Below are 16,116 nucleotides of genomic sequence, written 5' to 3'. Positions count from 1 at the left end.
AACAGTTGCAACCGCAGCAATGTGGACACAGCTTCCTTGGTTTCTTCAAAATTTTATTAACAAAACCCAGGGAGAGGAGGCAAGGATGAGTGGACTCCGCAGCCCCACCAGGCACTGAACATGTCGACGGGGACAGACCCTCTGATAAAGGCAGACGGGCGGTCAACCGGTGGATGGGCACAGGGAGAACCAGAGAAACAGATGAGTGGAGGAACGGACACATGGGCACCGGGCAGCTCCCCCATCTGGAATGCAGGGTGTGAGGGGTCCGGGCCAGAAGGCTCAGCGGTCGGCACTGGAGCGCAGGTCGGTAGTGAGGGGATCGTGCTGGATTGTCTGGTGCAGCATCAAGGCCAGCAATCCCGCGCGGTTTGTCATGGCTGTGCGCACATTGCGCTCCTGCTCAAACAGCTCGTCCAGCTTGTACCACTGCCAAGAGAGCGGCAGGAGTCCTAAGCAGGAACAACTGAAGCCCCGCCTGCCCTCGGCCACGTCCGGCATGGAAACCTACCACATGCACCATGAAACCACAGCGAAACCTACCACACGCACGCGCTCCAAGTCCACTTCCGCACGCCGCAGCTTCTCCCAGCAGTAATGGCGATTGCACTGGCGTTTGGGCAGGCGGCAGAAGTCACCCGTGAGCTCAAAGACATCACGTACAAGGGGGCACCCGCATACCTCGTCAGCTGGCACCTGCAGGGAGGCCGGGTTGGAGGGATGAATAATGGTGATAAGGGAGAGTAAGAATGGGGGCTCAAGGAGGGAGAAGGGAAGGAATGGAGGGTTCAGGGAACGGTGAGGAGGCATGGAAAAGGGAGGAATGGAGGGTGAAGCAGCAGGGAAGGTGAGAGGAAAAAGTGAAGGAAAGATGAGGTGAGGGAGGCAGGGATGAATGTGGGACAGTGAGGCAGGGAGGAGGGGCAAAATGGGAGGAGCTGAGGGAAAACCTTACTTTGGGGTCCCGTGAGTGCTCGGGGCACAGCACCTGGAGCCGCTTACAGTATGTTTTGCTCTGAGGATTATACACATCACAGAAGAGTCGTGTGGCCCTGGGGGTTTGGAATAAAGAGAGGGTAGTAAAGGGAGGTCCACCTGTCCTTGCCCGTATCCTGCCCCAGTTCCACACACATCCCACTTCTGACCTCCGCCTTAACCCCCCACCTCTCACTTCGCGTGGCACCCTCACTTACCCTTCAATGCGTGTGGGGTACATGGACCCAAAGGATGTCTGGCTCTCATACTGGAGGGATGAGCACAAATGGAGGGAACTGTGGATGTGCGCTGCATGCCCTCCCAAGACACCACCCAGACAACAAATCTGTCCCCCACTGGCCCACCGATGTTCCCACATGGTCTGCCCCCTCAGTCTGACCCCCAACCTTGGCATAGCAGCGCTCCATGTGGCGCAAGGCAACACGTGGGTTGATGGGGTGCCCACAGGAAACACAGAAGATCTGCAGGTCTGTGTCATCACTGTCACCCTCGTTGCTCTGCATGGGGTGGAAGGAACAATAAGGCTAGGAAGGACAAAGTACCGGCCCTGCCCCGCTGCGCCCCTGCTTGCTCACCTCCTCATCCTCGCGCACAGCCTGCTGCTTGGCACGCAGAATGATGGCCTCAAGCTCATGGAATCGGCGTTCCATTTCCTGAAGGCGAGTGCGGGCACTCTGCTGCTCTCGGCGAATGCGTTCCAGCAGCTTCTTGCCGTGCTCTTCAGCAATGCAAGGGCTCTGCTGCCACTGCTGGATGCGCTGGGGGAGGATCTCATAGATGCGGCTGCAGGGAAGGTAGCAAGCAACAGAATGAGTGAGATGATCAGTGAGGGTGGGAAAACAGATGCATGACTAAATGGCAAAAGGAGAAATAAACAGGTGACTGGTGGAATGGTGGCTGGATGGACACGGGGCGGATAGGTGGATGGGTGAGTGGGTAGTGGCTGTTTGGTGACTGAATGGTGGACAGCTGATTGACTGGTAGACATACAGAAGGCGGTGGTCAGGCCCTACCATGTACTTCCTGACTCCCTTGAACCCCTCAGGAATGACTCACTTGGCTGCCAGCTTCATGCCACAGTCATCTGAGCAATACTTGGAGCTGGGCTGGGCGGGGCGCACACAGCCGGGCCCCAGGCACTGGGGCAGCGACGCAGGGTCCTTGGCATCAGCCCTCTCTGGGTGTTTCCATTTATCCTTGTGCTTCTGCTTCTGCCGATGCCGCTTGTATCGCTCCTCCTTCTGTTAAGCAAGACAGGTCAGGTCAGGGTGGAGTCAAAGTCAGCCCCAAACCCCAGACTCCTGCTCCATTCTAGCCCTTTCTGGCTCTTGCCCCATTCAGCCTCTGACCTCTGCCTCTCCCTCAACCCCACCCTCTGCCTTTCCACATCCATTTTACCCTCTCCATCACCTTCTTCTCAGACTTCTTCTCCCGACGCTTCACATGCTTCACTTTCACTGCCCTCTTCCGCAGCGCAGGGTCCAGGAATGGGGACTCTTCTGTGTCGCTCATCCAGGGCTGCAAGCAGGGCATGCACTGACCCACCTGCCCCGCTCATGACAACCCCACCACCTACTCATGTCCCATATCAGCCTTCCATACCCTCTGTCTCCTCATTACGGATACTCTCTGCTTCTGTAACCTCCACCCTTCCACCAGGGGATGCTCCTATCTGCTCACCAGGCCGTGGTCATCAAAGGCCCCTGCACAGAAGTCCTGATACAGGTCAGGATCCAGAGGTAGGTCCTCATCTGAGAGTGGCTCAGGCGTGGCTGTAGCCTCAGGAGGCTCCTTGACTGCTGATGATGCCACTGCTCCCTCATCTTCACGGATGCGCCCTAACTTCTGTGATGGCTGTGGCTGCTGTTGGGTGGGCAGTGGCCGGCGGGGCCTTGGCAGGGACTCTGAGGGCGTCACTGGTGAGAGCTGCGGGGCAGAATCTCAGGACTGGCCCTGACCGCCCTGCCCGCATGCCCCACCCCACCCTGGGGAGCTGGACTCACCGAGGAAGGGAAGTACTTGTACGATTCCTGTGCCGGCAGGAGGAAGGCCCAGGTCAGCCCCAGGTGGATGGAGGGCGGCCTTGCCCTAGCCCCACCCACCTGGCCTGGCCTTACCTCCCCAGACACACCTCCCCACTACCCCTTACTACCAGGAATGCTCGCCCCTGTCTTATCTGTACTGACGTGCATGACCACCTGGAAACACCTGACCCCACTCTGTCCACCCAGGGTTGGTGGGGGTTCTGCCAGCCCAGCATACCAGCTCATGCCCCATTCATCTGGACATGACAGGTCCCTTCCCACCTGTCTAGATACAGTCAGGCCCAATCCCACCTGGCTTAGCCATGCCTAGACTACACTAACCATGCATGGACCCACCAGCTCTCCCATACCTGACCCTACCCAGCTCTGTCCATGCTCACCCGGGCCCGCAGCTGGCACTGGCGCAACCGGCACTTCTGCCGGATCTTGTTGGGGCCCCCAAACTTCTTCATGTCCCGACAGAAGTCACAGTGACCACAGTCCTCAGTGCGCCGACATGCCTCACACTCACCACACATGCGGGCTGACCGTTTGATCTGCTGCTGCTGCTGCTGGTGATGCTGGAGGAGGGGGCCCAGAACAGAAATTATGGACCCAGGCAGGGCTGAAACGGAACCACTTTACACATCTACTCACTTTATGCAGCCACTCACCTGGCTGGGTGTGGCCACCAAGGGCTGCGGCGAGGATTTGTGGGGCGAAGCAGAGCCCCGAGCAAGCATGGCCCCAACCCCTGTCCCTGACCCTGCCCGGCGCTGCAGGTCTGGATCGGGGACAGGCCTCTTGCGCCCTCCACCCTCATCCCGGGGCTCACTGCCGTCCCGCTCATTGCCATCCCGCTCCCGTGACTTCTTGTGCCGATAGCGAATCTCTAGTTTGGGGTCTTTCTCTGTGGGGCAGAGAGTAGGGCCAAAGTGAGTGAGCACTGGAGGGCCTGAACGGTCCCAAAACCTCTTTCTTCCTCTTCTCTCCCTTACTATCCCACCCACCTACTCTGCACCCCTGTCCAGGGCAGAGCTGCCTCTTCCCGTGGAATCTTCTACTACCACTCACAATGGAGACCCCATTCCAGCTCACCACAGACGGGTATCACTACTCCCCATGACCCCCCATTATGGCTCCTCCTCCTCCCTTGAAGCCCCACCTGCCTTCCCTGTCCATCCATGGCCCTCACCTCTGCACTCCCGGCAGTACCACTCCCGGATGGCCTTGGCCATCTTCTCAGTGATCCGGATGCAGTCCCCATGGAACCACTCATTGCAGTTGTCACACCCGCTGCGGAGGATGGGGCAGGCGGTGGAGATGTGAGGGGCGTGGCCCATCGGCCTCACCCCACCCTGCTAGTGTCTGCCCCGCCCACCTCTCCCGGGCTCACATCATGAAGCAGTTGATGTCCGGTTTGCGACAGATGCAGTAGATGGGCGCATTCTCTCCATTCTCCGACTTGCTGTCCTCCCCAGCATCTGGAGGTTCTGGGTCTGAACCATCTCCCTCCTGCGGGATACCCCCATTACGGATCCTTAAACAGCCCCCACCGTGGCGGCTTATCCCATTACAGCTCCACCATGGTCAGCAGGGATCCCCACTCTGCCTGCAGATTTCACATCGGGGCCCCCCAAAAACCTCTCCATCACAGTCCCCACTGACCTCCATCCCTTCCCCTGACATCCTATTACTTTGCTCCATACTTCCCATCACGCACCCACCGACACCCGCTCCCTGCGTCCATACTCGCTAATGGGCCATCGCGATCCTCCATCGTGGCGCCTCACAGACCCCGCGTAATTCACTGCGGACTTCCCATCGCGGTTCTCTACGCACCCCTCTCTGTTTACCTCATAGACCCACCTGGCACCCGCACCCACCCCCAGTCGCGGCTGTCCACGGATCCCCGGACACGAACTCCTCGTCACGGCTCACTACAGACCACCCAGTGTGACTCCTCACAATCCCCGATCACGGTTTCCCACGGAACTGCCACCCGGAGTCCCCACTAAACTTCTATTAAGGACTCCCCCACCGTGGCTCACCATAGAACTCCCAGATGGTTCATCATTCTGCCCACAGACTCCCGCCGTTCAGTCCACAGACTCCGGTTACGGCTCACCACAGACCCCTGAGTCGGCCGACAGACCCCACTGTTGCCAACCCCACCAACCTCCACCGCCGAACCCCTCCCTGAACCCGGTACTCACCATATCTCCGCTCCCGGCGCACTCCCTCGCGACCCCCGCCAGCAACCCGCGAACCTGCACAGACCACTCGGCGGCGTCCCAGGCGGTTGCAAAGGCGCCCACAACTACTTCCGCTTCTGGTCACGCCTCCCAGGCAGCGTACTCCTATTGCGCAGGCCCCGTGCGTCGTCTCCGCCGCAAACCAGTAGGTCGCTCGCCTAGAGCCCCCGAAGAACCCTCAGGCGCCGCCATCTTGATTATCGTATCCGTATGGTGGCCGAATCCACACGTTCGCCGGGAACATGGCAGCGCTCAATTGTGGCTTTCCCGAGGGCGTCGCCACCTTGTCAGTAGAGTCCGTACGGCGGCTGCTAGTACGGCCTGGACGTACAGGCAACATGGCTGCACCTACTGCGTGACTTCCTCATAGATGCCGTCATCTTGGAATCTGATTCCGTACGAGGGGCGAATTCGTACGTTCCTTGGCGACACATGGCGGCGACCTATTTGCGGATTCCTCAAGGGCGCCGCCATCTTGGTGGTTGATACCGTATATTGGCCGCTTGTCAGGCAGAGAGGTTCACAGGTAAAGCGGCCGCTCCCGAAACGCTACCTGGATCAAGTTGTATTCATTCCTCCATTCTGTCTCTTTCCCCTTCCACATGTATTGATGGGGTGTCGGCAGGCTGTGTGCCTTGCGGGGCGGAGGAAACCAGTTCCTCTGTCGTCTCCGACTTCACCTGCCACCACTCTTTCCGGCTCTCACTCCTCCCACTTGTCATTCTTCTGCCAGGCCTGGCACGGTTCGGCTTCTATTTATTTTATTTTTATTTAAAAACAATTGTTACACTAATATCAAATTTTATTTTAGTTCTATAAGCTGCACAATAAGCCTAAGCACAGTTTACATTGATTTATTGTTTAGCATTTAGAACATTTTTAAATATTATTCTAAATAAAGTTGCAACGAACGTTCTTAAACATAGATCTGTATGCTCATACCTGATTATCTCTTGTGAAATGTGATATACAAAACGGTGTCACTCTGGTTAACAGCTGTAAAATGGAGCCTGGAAGCCATTCTTTCTAATTTTTATTTATTTATTTACTTATTTTTTGAGACGGAGTTTCGCTTTTGTTGCCCAGGCTGGAGTGCAATGGCGCGATCTCGGCTCACTGCAACCTCCGCCTCCCGGATTCAACCTATTATCCTGCCTCAGCCTTCCGAGTAGCTGGGATTACAGGCTTGCGCTACCACGCCCGGCTAATTTTTTGTATTTTTAGTAAAGACGGGCTTTCACCGTGTTGGCCAGGATGGTCTGGATCTCCCGACTTAAGGTGATTCGCCAGCCTTGGCCCTCCAAAGTGCTGGGATTACAGGCGTGAACCACCGCGCCCGCTCCGCCTGGAAGCCATTCTAAGGACTCCTCGCAAACTTGCAAAAAGGAAAACAAACAAACCAAAACTAAAACACAATAGGAACTTGCCTGGAACCCTTGAATTGGTCAAAACTGCAATGACCACACCGTCCTGGAAACCAGCTATATTTCACCAGCGCTTCATCTCCTGAACAACAACCAATGAACTATGGACTGGTGCTGGCCGCCGCCTCCACCAATAATAATTTCTTTAAAATAACTTGTGTAATCCTTAGCTTCCTTTCTATTTTTCTTAAAAAGTCCTACTCCCCTTCCGCTTTTTTGGAGTACAATTTGACTTCGAACTGAATCTGTGTCTCCTGAATTGCAGTTCCTAATGCCCCAATAAACTCCTGCGTTGCAGCTTGGTCTCTTGCCTCTTCTTAGTTGATACTCCTTAGAGATAGAATTACTTTGTAATTAGCTCTAAATATTGTTCGACATGTTCAAATTTATAGGTGGTCATTGGTTTGGACAGAGCTCCTGCTCTAGGTCCCACCAAAATGGAGTCACTCGTGCTAAAGTTCCATGCCACCAAGCCAAAACTAAATAGTTTATCTGACCTTCCAAGAAATCAGGAGAAAGAGACAGAATAATAGCTAAATCCCCAAACAAGCCACTTTTAGCTTGAAAGCCACCTCTGCTTTAATCTTTATAAAAAAGTAACCTGAAGCAACCTGATGTTAACCAATCAGCTTTAAAAAAAATGTTTTTTTTCCTTCCTCCCACCTTACAAAATTCACTACTCTGCTATTTCCCAGGAGAAGCTCTCATTCTATTTTGTATAATGGGATCTGCCCCAATTCATGAATTGCAAGTAAAAGCCATTACATCTATAACTAAATTTGTTGCAATTTTGTCTTTTGATGGTTGATACATATATTTCTACCAGCAGTGTACGAAGTTTCCTTTATCAGAGCCTTATTAGGTTATTAGATTAATGCAAACTTTTGTTGTTGTTGTTGTTGTTGTTGAGAGGGGGTCTCGCTCTGTCACCTAGGCTGGCATGGAGTGGGCAATCTCGGCTCACTGCAACCTCTGCCTCCTGGGTTCAAGCAGTACTCCGGCCTCAGCCTCCTGAGTAGCTAGGATTATAGGCATGTGCCACCACACCCAGCTAATTTTTGTATTTTTAGTAGAGATGAAGTTTTGGCCAGTCTGGTCTCGAACTCCTTACTTCCAGAGATCCACTCCCCTTGGCCTCCCAAAGGGCTGAGATTACAGGCGTGAGCCCCTACGCCCGGCCACTGCAAACTTGTAAATTCATCACCCCTGTCAGTAAAAAACTGTCAGCATTCACAGCCATTTTATAAATCCTACACATTACCACACTAATATAGTGCAAAAATCAGAAACCACATAAAATACATATTTAAAGGAATGAGATAAAAATAAATAGGAATGTCTCTCCTATTTTCTCAAATACCCAGCACCATCTGAGATGCTGCCCTTGAGGAGCTCCCAATTTACACTATTGGTGCTCACTTTGGTCTGTGTGCAGTCTGGTAGGGACATGATGAAGCAAACAAAGATTAGTATTTTGTCAAATAGTACATTTTTCGTACATCTAGCTTGATAACGATGGTAATAGTCACAATTTTAAAAACCTTCTATTTGCTTAGTGGTTTATAGTTCACAAGATACTTTCTTCTCACATGACAGCTTATCTGATTCTAATTGCCTTATACGGTGAATGGAGCAGGAGCCTTATTGTCCCCACTCTGCAGTGAAAGCAATTGAGACTCAGGGAGCCTAAGTCCCTTGCCAGGTCACACAGCCAGTAATAAAGGATCTGGTATTAATAGTAAAATATTCCTACTGTGAGTGTTGGGCTGTGGGCTGAAATCAGGGCATAGACTCAGGGAACCCCCAGGACGAGAAAAGTTAGATAAAAAGGTTCATGAGGCAAGCACAGAATAGAGCAGATTCTGAAAGCTAAGGGTCACAGTGGACCTGAGTCAGGAAATGGATCAGAAGTCCAGAGGATCAGACACCAGGAATCAGGATTAGGATCTTAGGCAGGAGAACAAACAACACAGAATGAGAAACCAAGTACAAGATCTCAGCACAGGTGGGGATCACAGGAAAGGGAAAGGAGAGCCCAACTCTACCAAAGATTCCTGGGAGGGGGACGGAAGTCTTCCAGACACTTCTTGCAAACAGCAAGGATGAGATAAATATCTGAAATTCAATGACAAAACCATGCTTAGCACTTCAATTCTAATTCGCCACCAAGTGCAGACAAAATCAGTACTGGAATCATTCACTGAGGAATACACAGTTTTGCTTTCTGAAGTTTTAGTTACCCATGGTCAACCACAGTCTGAAAATATTAAATAAAAAATTCCAGAGGGCTGGGCACAGTGGTTCATGCCTATAATCCCAGCACTTTGGAAGGCCAAGGAGGGAGGATCCCTTGAGCCCAGGAGTTCGAAACCAACCTGGGCAACATAGCAAGACCTCGTCTCTACAAATAATAAAAACATTTAGGCCGGGCACAGTGGCTCACGCCTGTAATCCCAGCACTTTGGGAAGCTGAGGCAGGTGGATCATGAGGTCAGGAGAGCAAGACCATCCTGGCTAATACAGTGAAACCCCGTCTCTACTAAAAAATACAAAAAATTAGCCAGGCATGGTGGCAGGTGCCTGTAGTCCCAGCTACTCGGGAGGCTGAGGCAGGAGAATGGCAGGAACCCAGGAGGCGGAGCTTGCAGTGAGCTGAGATCGCGCCACTGCACTCCAGCCTGGGTGACAGAGCAAGACTTCATCTCAAAAAAAAAAAAAAATTTAGCTGGCATGGTGGCACGTGCCTGTGGTTCCAGCTATGCAGGAGGCTGAGGCAGGAGGATTGCTTGAGCTCGGGCCGTCGAGCCTGCAAAGAGCCATGATTGCATCACTGAACTCCAGTCTGGATGACAGAGCAAGATCCTGTCTCCAAAAAGAAAAAAAAAAGAAAGAAAATTCCAGAAATAAACAATTCGTAAGTTTTAATTACCATGCCATTCTGAGTATTGTGATGAAATCTCACACTATGCCATTCCATCCCACCTGGGATGTAAATTATCCCTTTGTCCAGCATATCCACCTGTTTGGTTTAGTTGAATTCTGTTTTTTGGACCAGTCTGAAAATCATTCTATTATAATGACTATTAAATTCATTTATTGACTTTGATATAATGTTCAAATAAACTCAAAATTGGCTTAAAAAAATCAGGGCTCAAGGTATCTATAGATGCCTAGACTCAGTGTGGATTAGGGCTGGGGTCAGGAGAGAGCAGAGGAGCTTAGTAGAGGGCTAGGTCCCATTGAGTTAGAATTGGGAAGTGACTATGCCATATCATGATAGTCTAAAACAGTATGAAAAACAGACTGTGGCCCTCTAATCTTTCTGGCATTTTGTGAATGCGGGAGGCAGGGATTGGGTCAAGACTGGACCTTGGGCAAGAATCAAAGCAGGTATCACTCTCCATATGGACATAGGGGCTGAGAGCAGGAACCAAGCCTAGAAGTCATTCAAATGCAGGTGAATTGAGTAAGGAGCAGGGAGGAGCCAGGATGGGTGACAGCGGTACTGACAACCACTTTGGCCCAGGAGAGAGAGTGGACTTGAGAATCAGCAAAAGCAGCAGCCATTTAGAGCCTGGGTCATTCTATGCAGCATCCCTAGTCTGGAAAGGACCCAGAATCTGAATGGAAAGGAACTATTGTAGGTCTCTCATGAGGTTGATGTTCATTCAGGCACAGCCTCAGAATTTGCTGAAACATGCCAGAAAAATAAGACCTAGGGATTCAATATCTATCTTATGTTTTCAATGACACTGAAATATTCTGTGGCTATTGCAATATCTTAAGTCATAGTTTTTAGAGGTATATTTTACAGTTCATGCTTTTAAGAACAAAGTGTTACAGCTTGAGTTTGATTCTAGCTTTACCAATACTAGCTACTTGACATTGTGCAGTTTAGTTAATCTTTTTGAGACCTTTTTCTCATCTACAAAAATGGGCAAAATTAACATCCTCCTAGAAAGACATCTGAGAGAATAATATGAATTAGGTCCAGAATGGGAACTCTCCAAATAGCGTCATGCAGTAAAAGATTAACTCAGGAGGCCTTCGTTGTTCAAAACTTCACATTCAAAAAAAAAAAAAAAAAAAAAATCTGGTCTTTGGCTCTTGGGAGATAACCTTAAAGTGCTCAGAATTACTTGCCTAATAAGAATGTTCGGGTGGGCACAGTGGTTCACACCTGTAATCCCAGCACTTTGTTAGGCCAAGGTGGGTGGATTACCTGAGGTCAGGAGTTCAAGACCAGCCTGGCCAAGATGGGTAAACCCTGTCTCTACTAAAAATACAAAAATTAGCCAGGCGTGGTGGCAGGCACCCATAATCCCACCTACTCAGGAGGCTGAGACAGGAGAATTGCTTAAACCCAGAAGGTGGAGGCTGCAGTGAGTCCAGATCACGCCAGTGCACTCCAGCCTGGATGACAGAGCAAGACTCTGTCTCAGAAAAAAAAAAAAAAAAAGAAGGTTAATATTTACCTAGGATCTTGGGCCACACCAAATAGTTTATGATAACAATGTGATTTGTGGTGGGGACCTTGGGCCACAAGGTATCAATATGAACTCTGGAGAGGCCAGAGACTGAGTAACCAAGGTCAGCAATGGCACCCTCTATACCCATGTAACCAATCCCCTAATAAAAACCCGGGACACCAAAGCTCGGATGAACTTCGCTGGTTTGCAATACTTCATTCATGTTGCCACAACACTGTTTCTGGGATAATTAAATGCTGTTCATATGACTCCTCTAGGAGGGGACAACTGGAAGCATGGCCTTTCCTATACTATAGCCTATAAGCCTTTTTGCTGATTCAATCTGTATTCTTTTGCCATAACAAACTGTAATTGGGAGCTTAACAGTGTTTTCGTATTCTGTGTGTTCTTCTAGTGAGTCCACTGAACCTAAGGATGGTCTTAGGACACCTGACACAGATGTCCTTTTTCCTCATATATTATACTTTCAAGCTGATCTCTCTGAAACGTTTAAAGACTGCCAAATGTCATGAACCAGTCATTTAATATCATTTGTGAGGAGGACTTGTTTAAGTCATTTTGGTAGCTTTAATTCTAATCTGCTCCCTCCTTGCTACAGCTTCCCCATCCCTAACATCCACATTTCTTTCTTTCTTTTTTTTTTTTTAGATAGAGTTTCACTTTTGTCACCCATGCTGGAGTGCAGTGATGCAACTTCAGCTCACTACAACCTCGGCCTCCCAGGTTCAAGCGATTCTCTTGCCTCAGCCTCCTGAGTAGCTTGTATTACAGATGCCCACCACCACACCTGGCTAATTTTTATATTTTTAGTAGAGACGGGGTTTCACCATGTTGGCCAGGCTAGTCTCAAACTCCTGACCTCAGGTGATCTGTCCACCTCAGCCTCCCAAAGTGCTGGCATTACAGGTGTGAGCCATCACACCTGGCCCACACTTCTTATCACACTCAGGTTCCTAGAGAGTAACAGGTGCACCAGTTTTCTATTCTGACTTCTTCCTTTCCCACTTACTCCCTCTAAAAAAGCAAAAAGAATTAAATAGGCTTCCTTCTCTGGTTTGGTGGTAGATTATTATTTCTACTTTTTATTCCTACCTGACTCCTACCAACCAATTTCTATCCTGAACAGGTAAGTTTCTATCCATCGTAAAGCTCATCTGTAAATATCACCTTGAATTTTATAGCCTGCAGAAGCTTCCAGTTTGTGGTTTTTTAGCCCCAGATCATGATGTTCTTGGTCCTACAGAAGACAGAGCAAGTCTGAGGTTTGTCATACACAAAATGGAGCATTATAAAACCCTTTAGTACTGGTCTTTGTTCATGATAATTTTTTTTCTTGATTATCCCTATGTTCTCTTCCAAAAGTTGCCATTACAGACAGCAGAACATTCCTGTAATTTTGTTAATCTGCAGTGGTTTCATATATGAGCAAGTTGTTTCCTCAATGAAATTACAAACTCCCTGAAGGTAAGAATTAAGCATCTCTTGAAGAGTAAACCACACAAGGTGAATTGAGTCCACAGTTTTGTTTCCTGCAGTGCTGTGAACACAGAATTGGCTTCATTACCATCTCTGTAATTGTCTTTGTGCAAATGGAGGTTTTTAATGGTCTCTCCGGGTTAGTTTGAAGAAACAACAGAATAGAGGTGCTTGGGCCAACAGTTTAAGTCGCCTTTGTCTGGAGTACTGTGGAAGGCCCATCAATAATCTGCAGCACGCAGCATTCCCCAGGCCTCCTTGACTGTTTCTGTCCTTCAAGGTACCTACCGTTCCCATTTCCAAGCCTGCAGGACCAACTCTGCACAGCAAGTTCTCACAGTTCAATTACAATCAAATCAAGCAGGCTCAGGAAAATCTCAAGAGTCACTTAGAGCAGCAGGAACCCAGGAATACATGGCTGGTTAACCACCTATTCAGGCACTAAGTCTCCTGCCTGGGCCAATCCCCTTTTCCATGTCACACACTACACATAGCAAGGGGACAGCTATCCTGGGAGTCTAGGGGAGAATAAAAGTGTTCAAGATCCCAATGATAATTCTCTAGGTATGGAATTTGTGTATTTTAGGTCTGGCCTATGAGAGATGTGGGGTGGGGGAGTTAGGGACCCTCATTAGCTTTCCTCATCTTTCAAATCCTATCACACCCTTTTCCTTAAAAAAAGGGGGTTCCTTCTTTCAAAACCCATTTTCTTCTATTAACCAATCTTTGTGCATTTAAAATAAATCTTTCTGAAGCCTAGTGAAAGGCATTGAGTATTTTTTTAAAAACAGCTTTATTGAGATATAATTCAACTACTATGCAATTTACCCATTAAAAGTTTACATTTCAATGGTTTTAGTATATTCACAGACTTGTGCATTTACTGTCCTGATCAACTTTTTCCTTTAATTAATTTTTTTAAAATAGAGATGGGGTCTCACTATGTTGCCTAGGCTGATCTTGATCTCCTGGGCTTGAGCAATCCTCCTGCCTTAGCCTGCCAAAGTGCTGGGATTACAGGCTTGAGCCACTGCACCTGGCCTCCTGATCATTTTTTAGAACTTTTTCACTACCCCCAAAAGAAACTTTGCACCATTTAGATACCATTCCCCAAGCCCCTCCCCCTAGGCAACCACTAATCTTTCTATCTCTGTAGATTTGCCATTCTGGATATTTCATATAAATAGAATAATACTATATGTGGTTTTCTGCAACTGACTTCTTTCACTTAGCATGTTTTTTAGGTTCATTCACATTGTAGCATGTACTGGTACTTCATTTCTTATTATGGCCAAACAATATTCCATTGTACAAACATAGCACGTTTTGTTTATTCATTCATCAGCTGATAGACATTTAGGTTGTTTCCACATAATGACTGTTATGAATTTGGCAGCTATGAACATTCATGTACAAGTTCTTGTGTGCACACATTTTCATTTCCCTTAAGTGTACAACTAGGGGTGGAATTGCTGGGTCATATGGTATGTTTTACCGACTGAAGAAACTGCCAGACTGTTTTCCAAAGTGGTTGCACCATTTCATATTTCTACCAGCAATGTAGAAAGGTTGTAATTTCTTCCCATCCTTTCCAATACTTGTAATCTGTCTTCTGGATTACAGTCAAGCTAGTAGGTGGGAAGTGGTATCTCACTGTCATTTTGATTTGTATTTCCCTGATGGCTAATGATGTTCAGTATCTTTTCATATGCTTATTGGCCATTATATATCTTCTTTGGAGAACTATCTAACCAAATACTTTGCCCATTTTTTTCATTGTGTTATTTGTTCTTATTATTCAGTTGTAATAGTTTTACAAAATTCTGAATACATGTCCTTTATGAGATATATGATATGATTTGCAAATATTTTCTCCCATTCTCTGGATTGTGTCTTCACTTTCTTGATGGTGTTCTTTGAAGTGCAAATTTTAAATTTTGATGACTCCAGTTTATATATATATCTTACTTTTGTCTCCTGCGCTTTTGGTGTCATACTAAGAAATTATTGCCCAATCCAAGGTCACAAAGATTCACTTCTAAGTTTTCTTCTAAGAGTTTTATAGTTTAAGATTTGTCTCTCTCTGTGTGTGTGTGTGTGTGTGTGTGTGTGATGGAATCTTACTCTGTCGCCCAGGCTGGAGTGCAGTGGCATGGTCTCAGCTCACTGCAAACTCCACCTCCCAAGTTCAAGTGATTCTCATGCCTCAACCTCCTGAGTAGCTGGGACAACAGGCACACACCCACTACGCCTGATAAATTTTTGTATTTTTAGTAGAGATGGGGTTTCACCATGTTGGCCAGGCTGGTCTTGAACTCCTGACCTCGTGATCTGCCCATCTCGGCCTCCCAAAATGTTGGGATTACAAACATGAGCCACCATGCCCAGCCTTAAGATTTTATATTTAGATCTTTTGTTTGAGTTTTCTGTATGGTGAGGTAGGGGTCCAACTTCATTCTTATGCATGTGGGTATCCAATTGTCCCAGCAACATTTGTTGACTATTCTTTCCCCAATAAATAGTTATGGCACCTTTGCTTAAAATCAATTGACCAGGCCAGTTGCAGTGACTCACACCTGTAATCTTAGCACTTTAGGAAGCCAAGGCAGGAGGATCAGTTGAGCCCAGGAGTTCCAGACCAGCCAGGGCAACATGGTAAGACCCTGTCTCCATACAATTTTTTTTTTTTTTTAATAAGCCAGGTATGGTGGCACATGCCTGTAGTCCCAGATGCTCAGGAGGCCAGGAGGTCGATGATGCAGTGAGTCATGATTGTGCCACTGCACTCCAGCCTGGGTGACAGAGTGAGACCCTGTCCCTCCCGCCCACCCCCAGAAAAAAACACACTATAACAATGAAAAGAAAATCAGGCCGGGCGCCATGGTTCATACCTGTAATTGCAACACTTTGGGAGGCTGAGATGAGAGGATTGCATGAGCCTAGGAGTTTGAGACCAACCCGGGTAACAAAGTGAGACCCCCATCTCTACCAAAAAAAAAAAAAAAAAAAAAAAAAAAAGCCAGGTGTGGTGGCACGCACCTGCTGAGTGGGAGGATTGCTTGAGTCTGGGAGGTTGAGGCTGCAGTGAGCTGTGACTTCACACTGCACTCCAGCCCCAGGCAAGAGCAAGACCCTCTATTCCTCCCCCTCCAAAAAAAAAAGAAAGAAAAAAAATGAAGGAAGGGAGGGAGGGAGGGAGGGAAGAAAGGAAGGAAGGAAGGAAAGAAAGAAGGGAGGGAGGGAGGGAAGGAAGGAAGGAAGGAAGAAAGGAAGGAAGGAAGGAAGGAAAAAATCAAATCAATTGACCATAATATAAGGGTTCTTTTCTGGACTTTCAATTCTATTCTATTGATTTATGTGTCTATCCTTATGCCAGTACTGAATATCTATATGTCTTGATTACTGTGGCTTTGTAGAATTTTGAAACTGGGAAATGTGAGCCCTCCAACTT

At 48.4% G+C, this 16,116-nt stretch overlaps 1 protein-coding gene across 4 annotated transcripts; it reads right to left on the bottom strand.

Moving 5' to 3' along the window:
• Positions 1-36: 36 nt before the first annotated feature.
• Positions 37-6,015, bottom strand: LOC105489401 (CXXC finger protein 1). 4 transcript variants are annotated; one of them, XM_024795248.2, is made up of 16 exons: positions 5,237-6,011; positions 5,072-5,157; positions 4,417-4,535; positions 4,216-4,316; positions 3,695-3,930; positions 3,422-3,601; positions 3,000-3,026; positions 2,677-2,922; positions 2,395-2,514; positions 2,053-2,237; positions 1,572-1,779; positions 1,383-1,493; positions 1,194-1,243; positions 956-1,052; positions 544-696; positions 37-429 (listed from the first exon to the last, which is right to left on the bottom strand). In XM_024795248.2, exons 2-16 carry the CDS (start codon positions 5,072-5,074, stop codon positions 283-285), a joined length of 1,983 nt encoding a protein of 660 aa, XP_024651016.1. In that variant the 5' UTR covers positions 5,075-5,157; positions 5,237-6,011; the 3' UTR covers positions 37-282. The 4 variants fall into 4 exon arrangements, with proteins under 4 accessions (XP_024651016.1, XP_024651015.1, XP_011752465.1 ...); XM_024795247.2 differs by lacking the exon at positions 5,072-5,157 and having other exon boundaries at positions 5,237-6,015; XM_011754163.3 differs by lacking the exon at positions 5,072-5,157 and having other exon boundaries at positions 2,407-2,514; positions 5,237-6,005.
• Between the last annotated feature and the right edge of the window lie 10,101 nt (positions 6,016-16,116).

This window comes from Macaca nemestrina, chromosome 19, assembly GCF_043159975.1.
Source record: "Macaca nemestrina isolate mMacNem1 chromosome 19, mMacNem.hap1, whole genome shotgun sequence".
In the NCBI taxonomy this organism is placed as follows: Eukaryota; Metazoa; Chordata; class Mammalia; order Primates; family Cercopithecidae; genus Macaca; species Macaca nemestrina.
The sequence above is the reverse complement of the archived record's forward strand: the minus strand, read 5'-3'. Positions and strand labels throughout refer to the sequence as shown.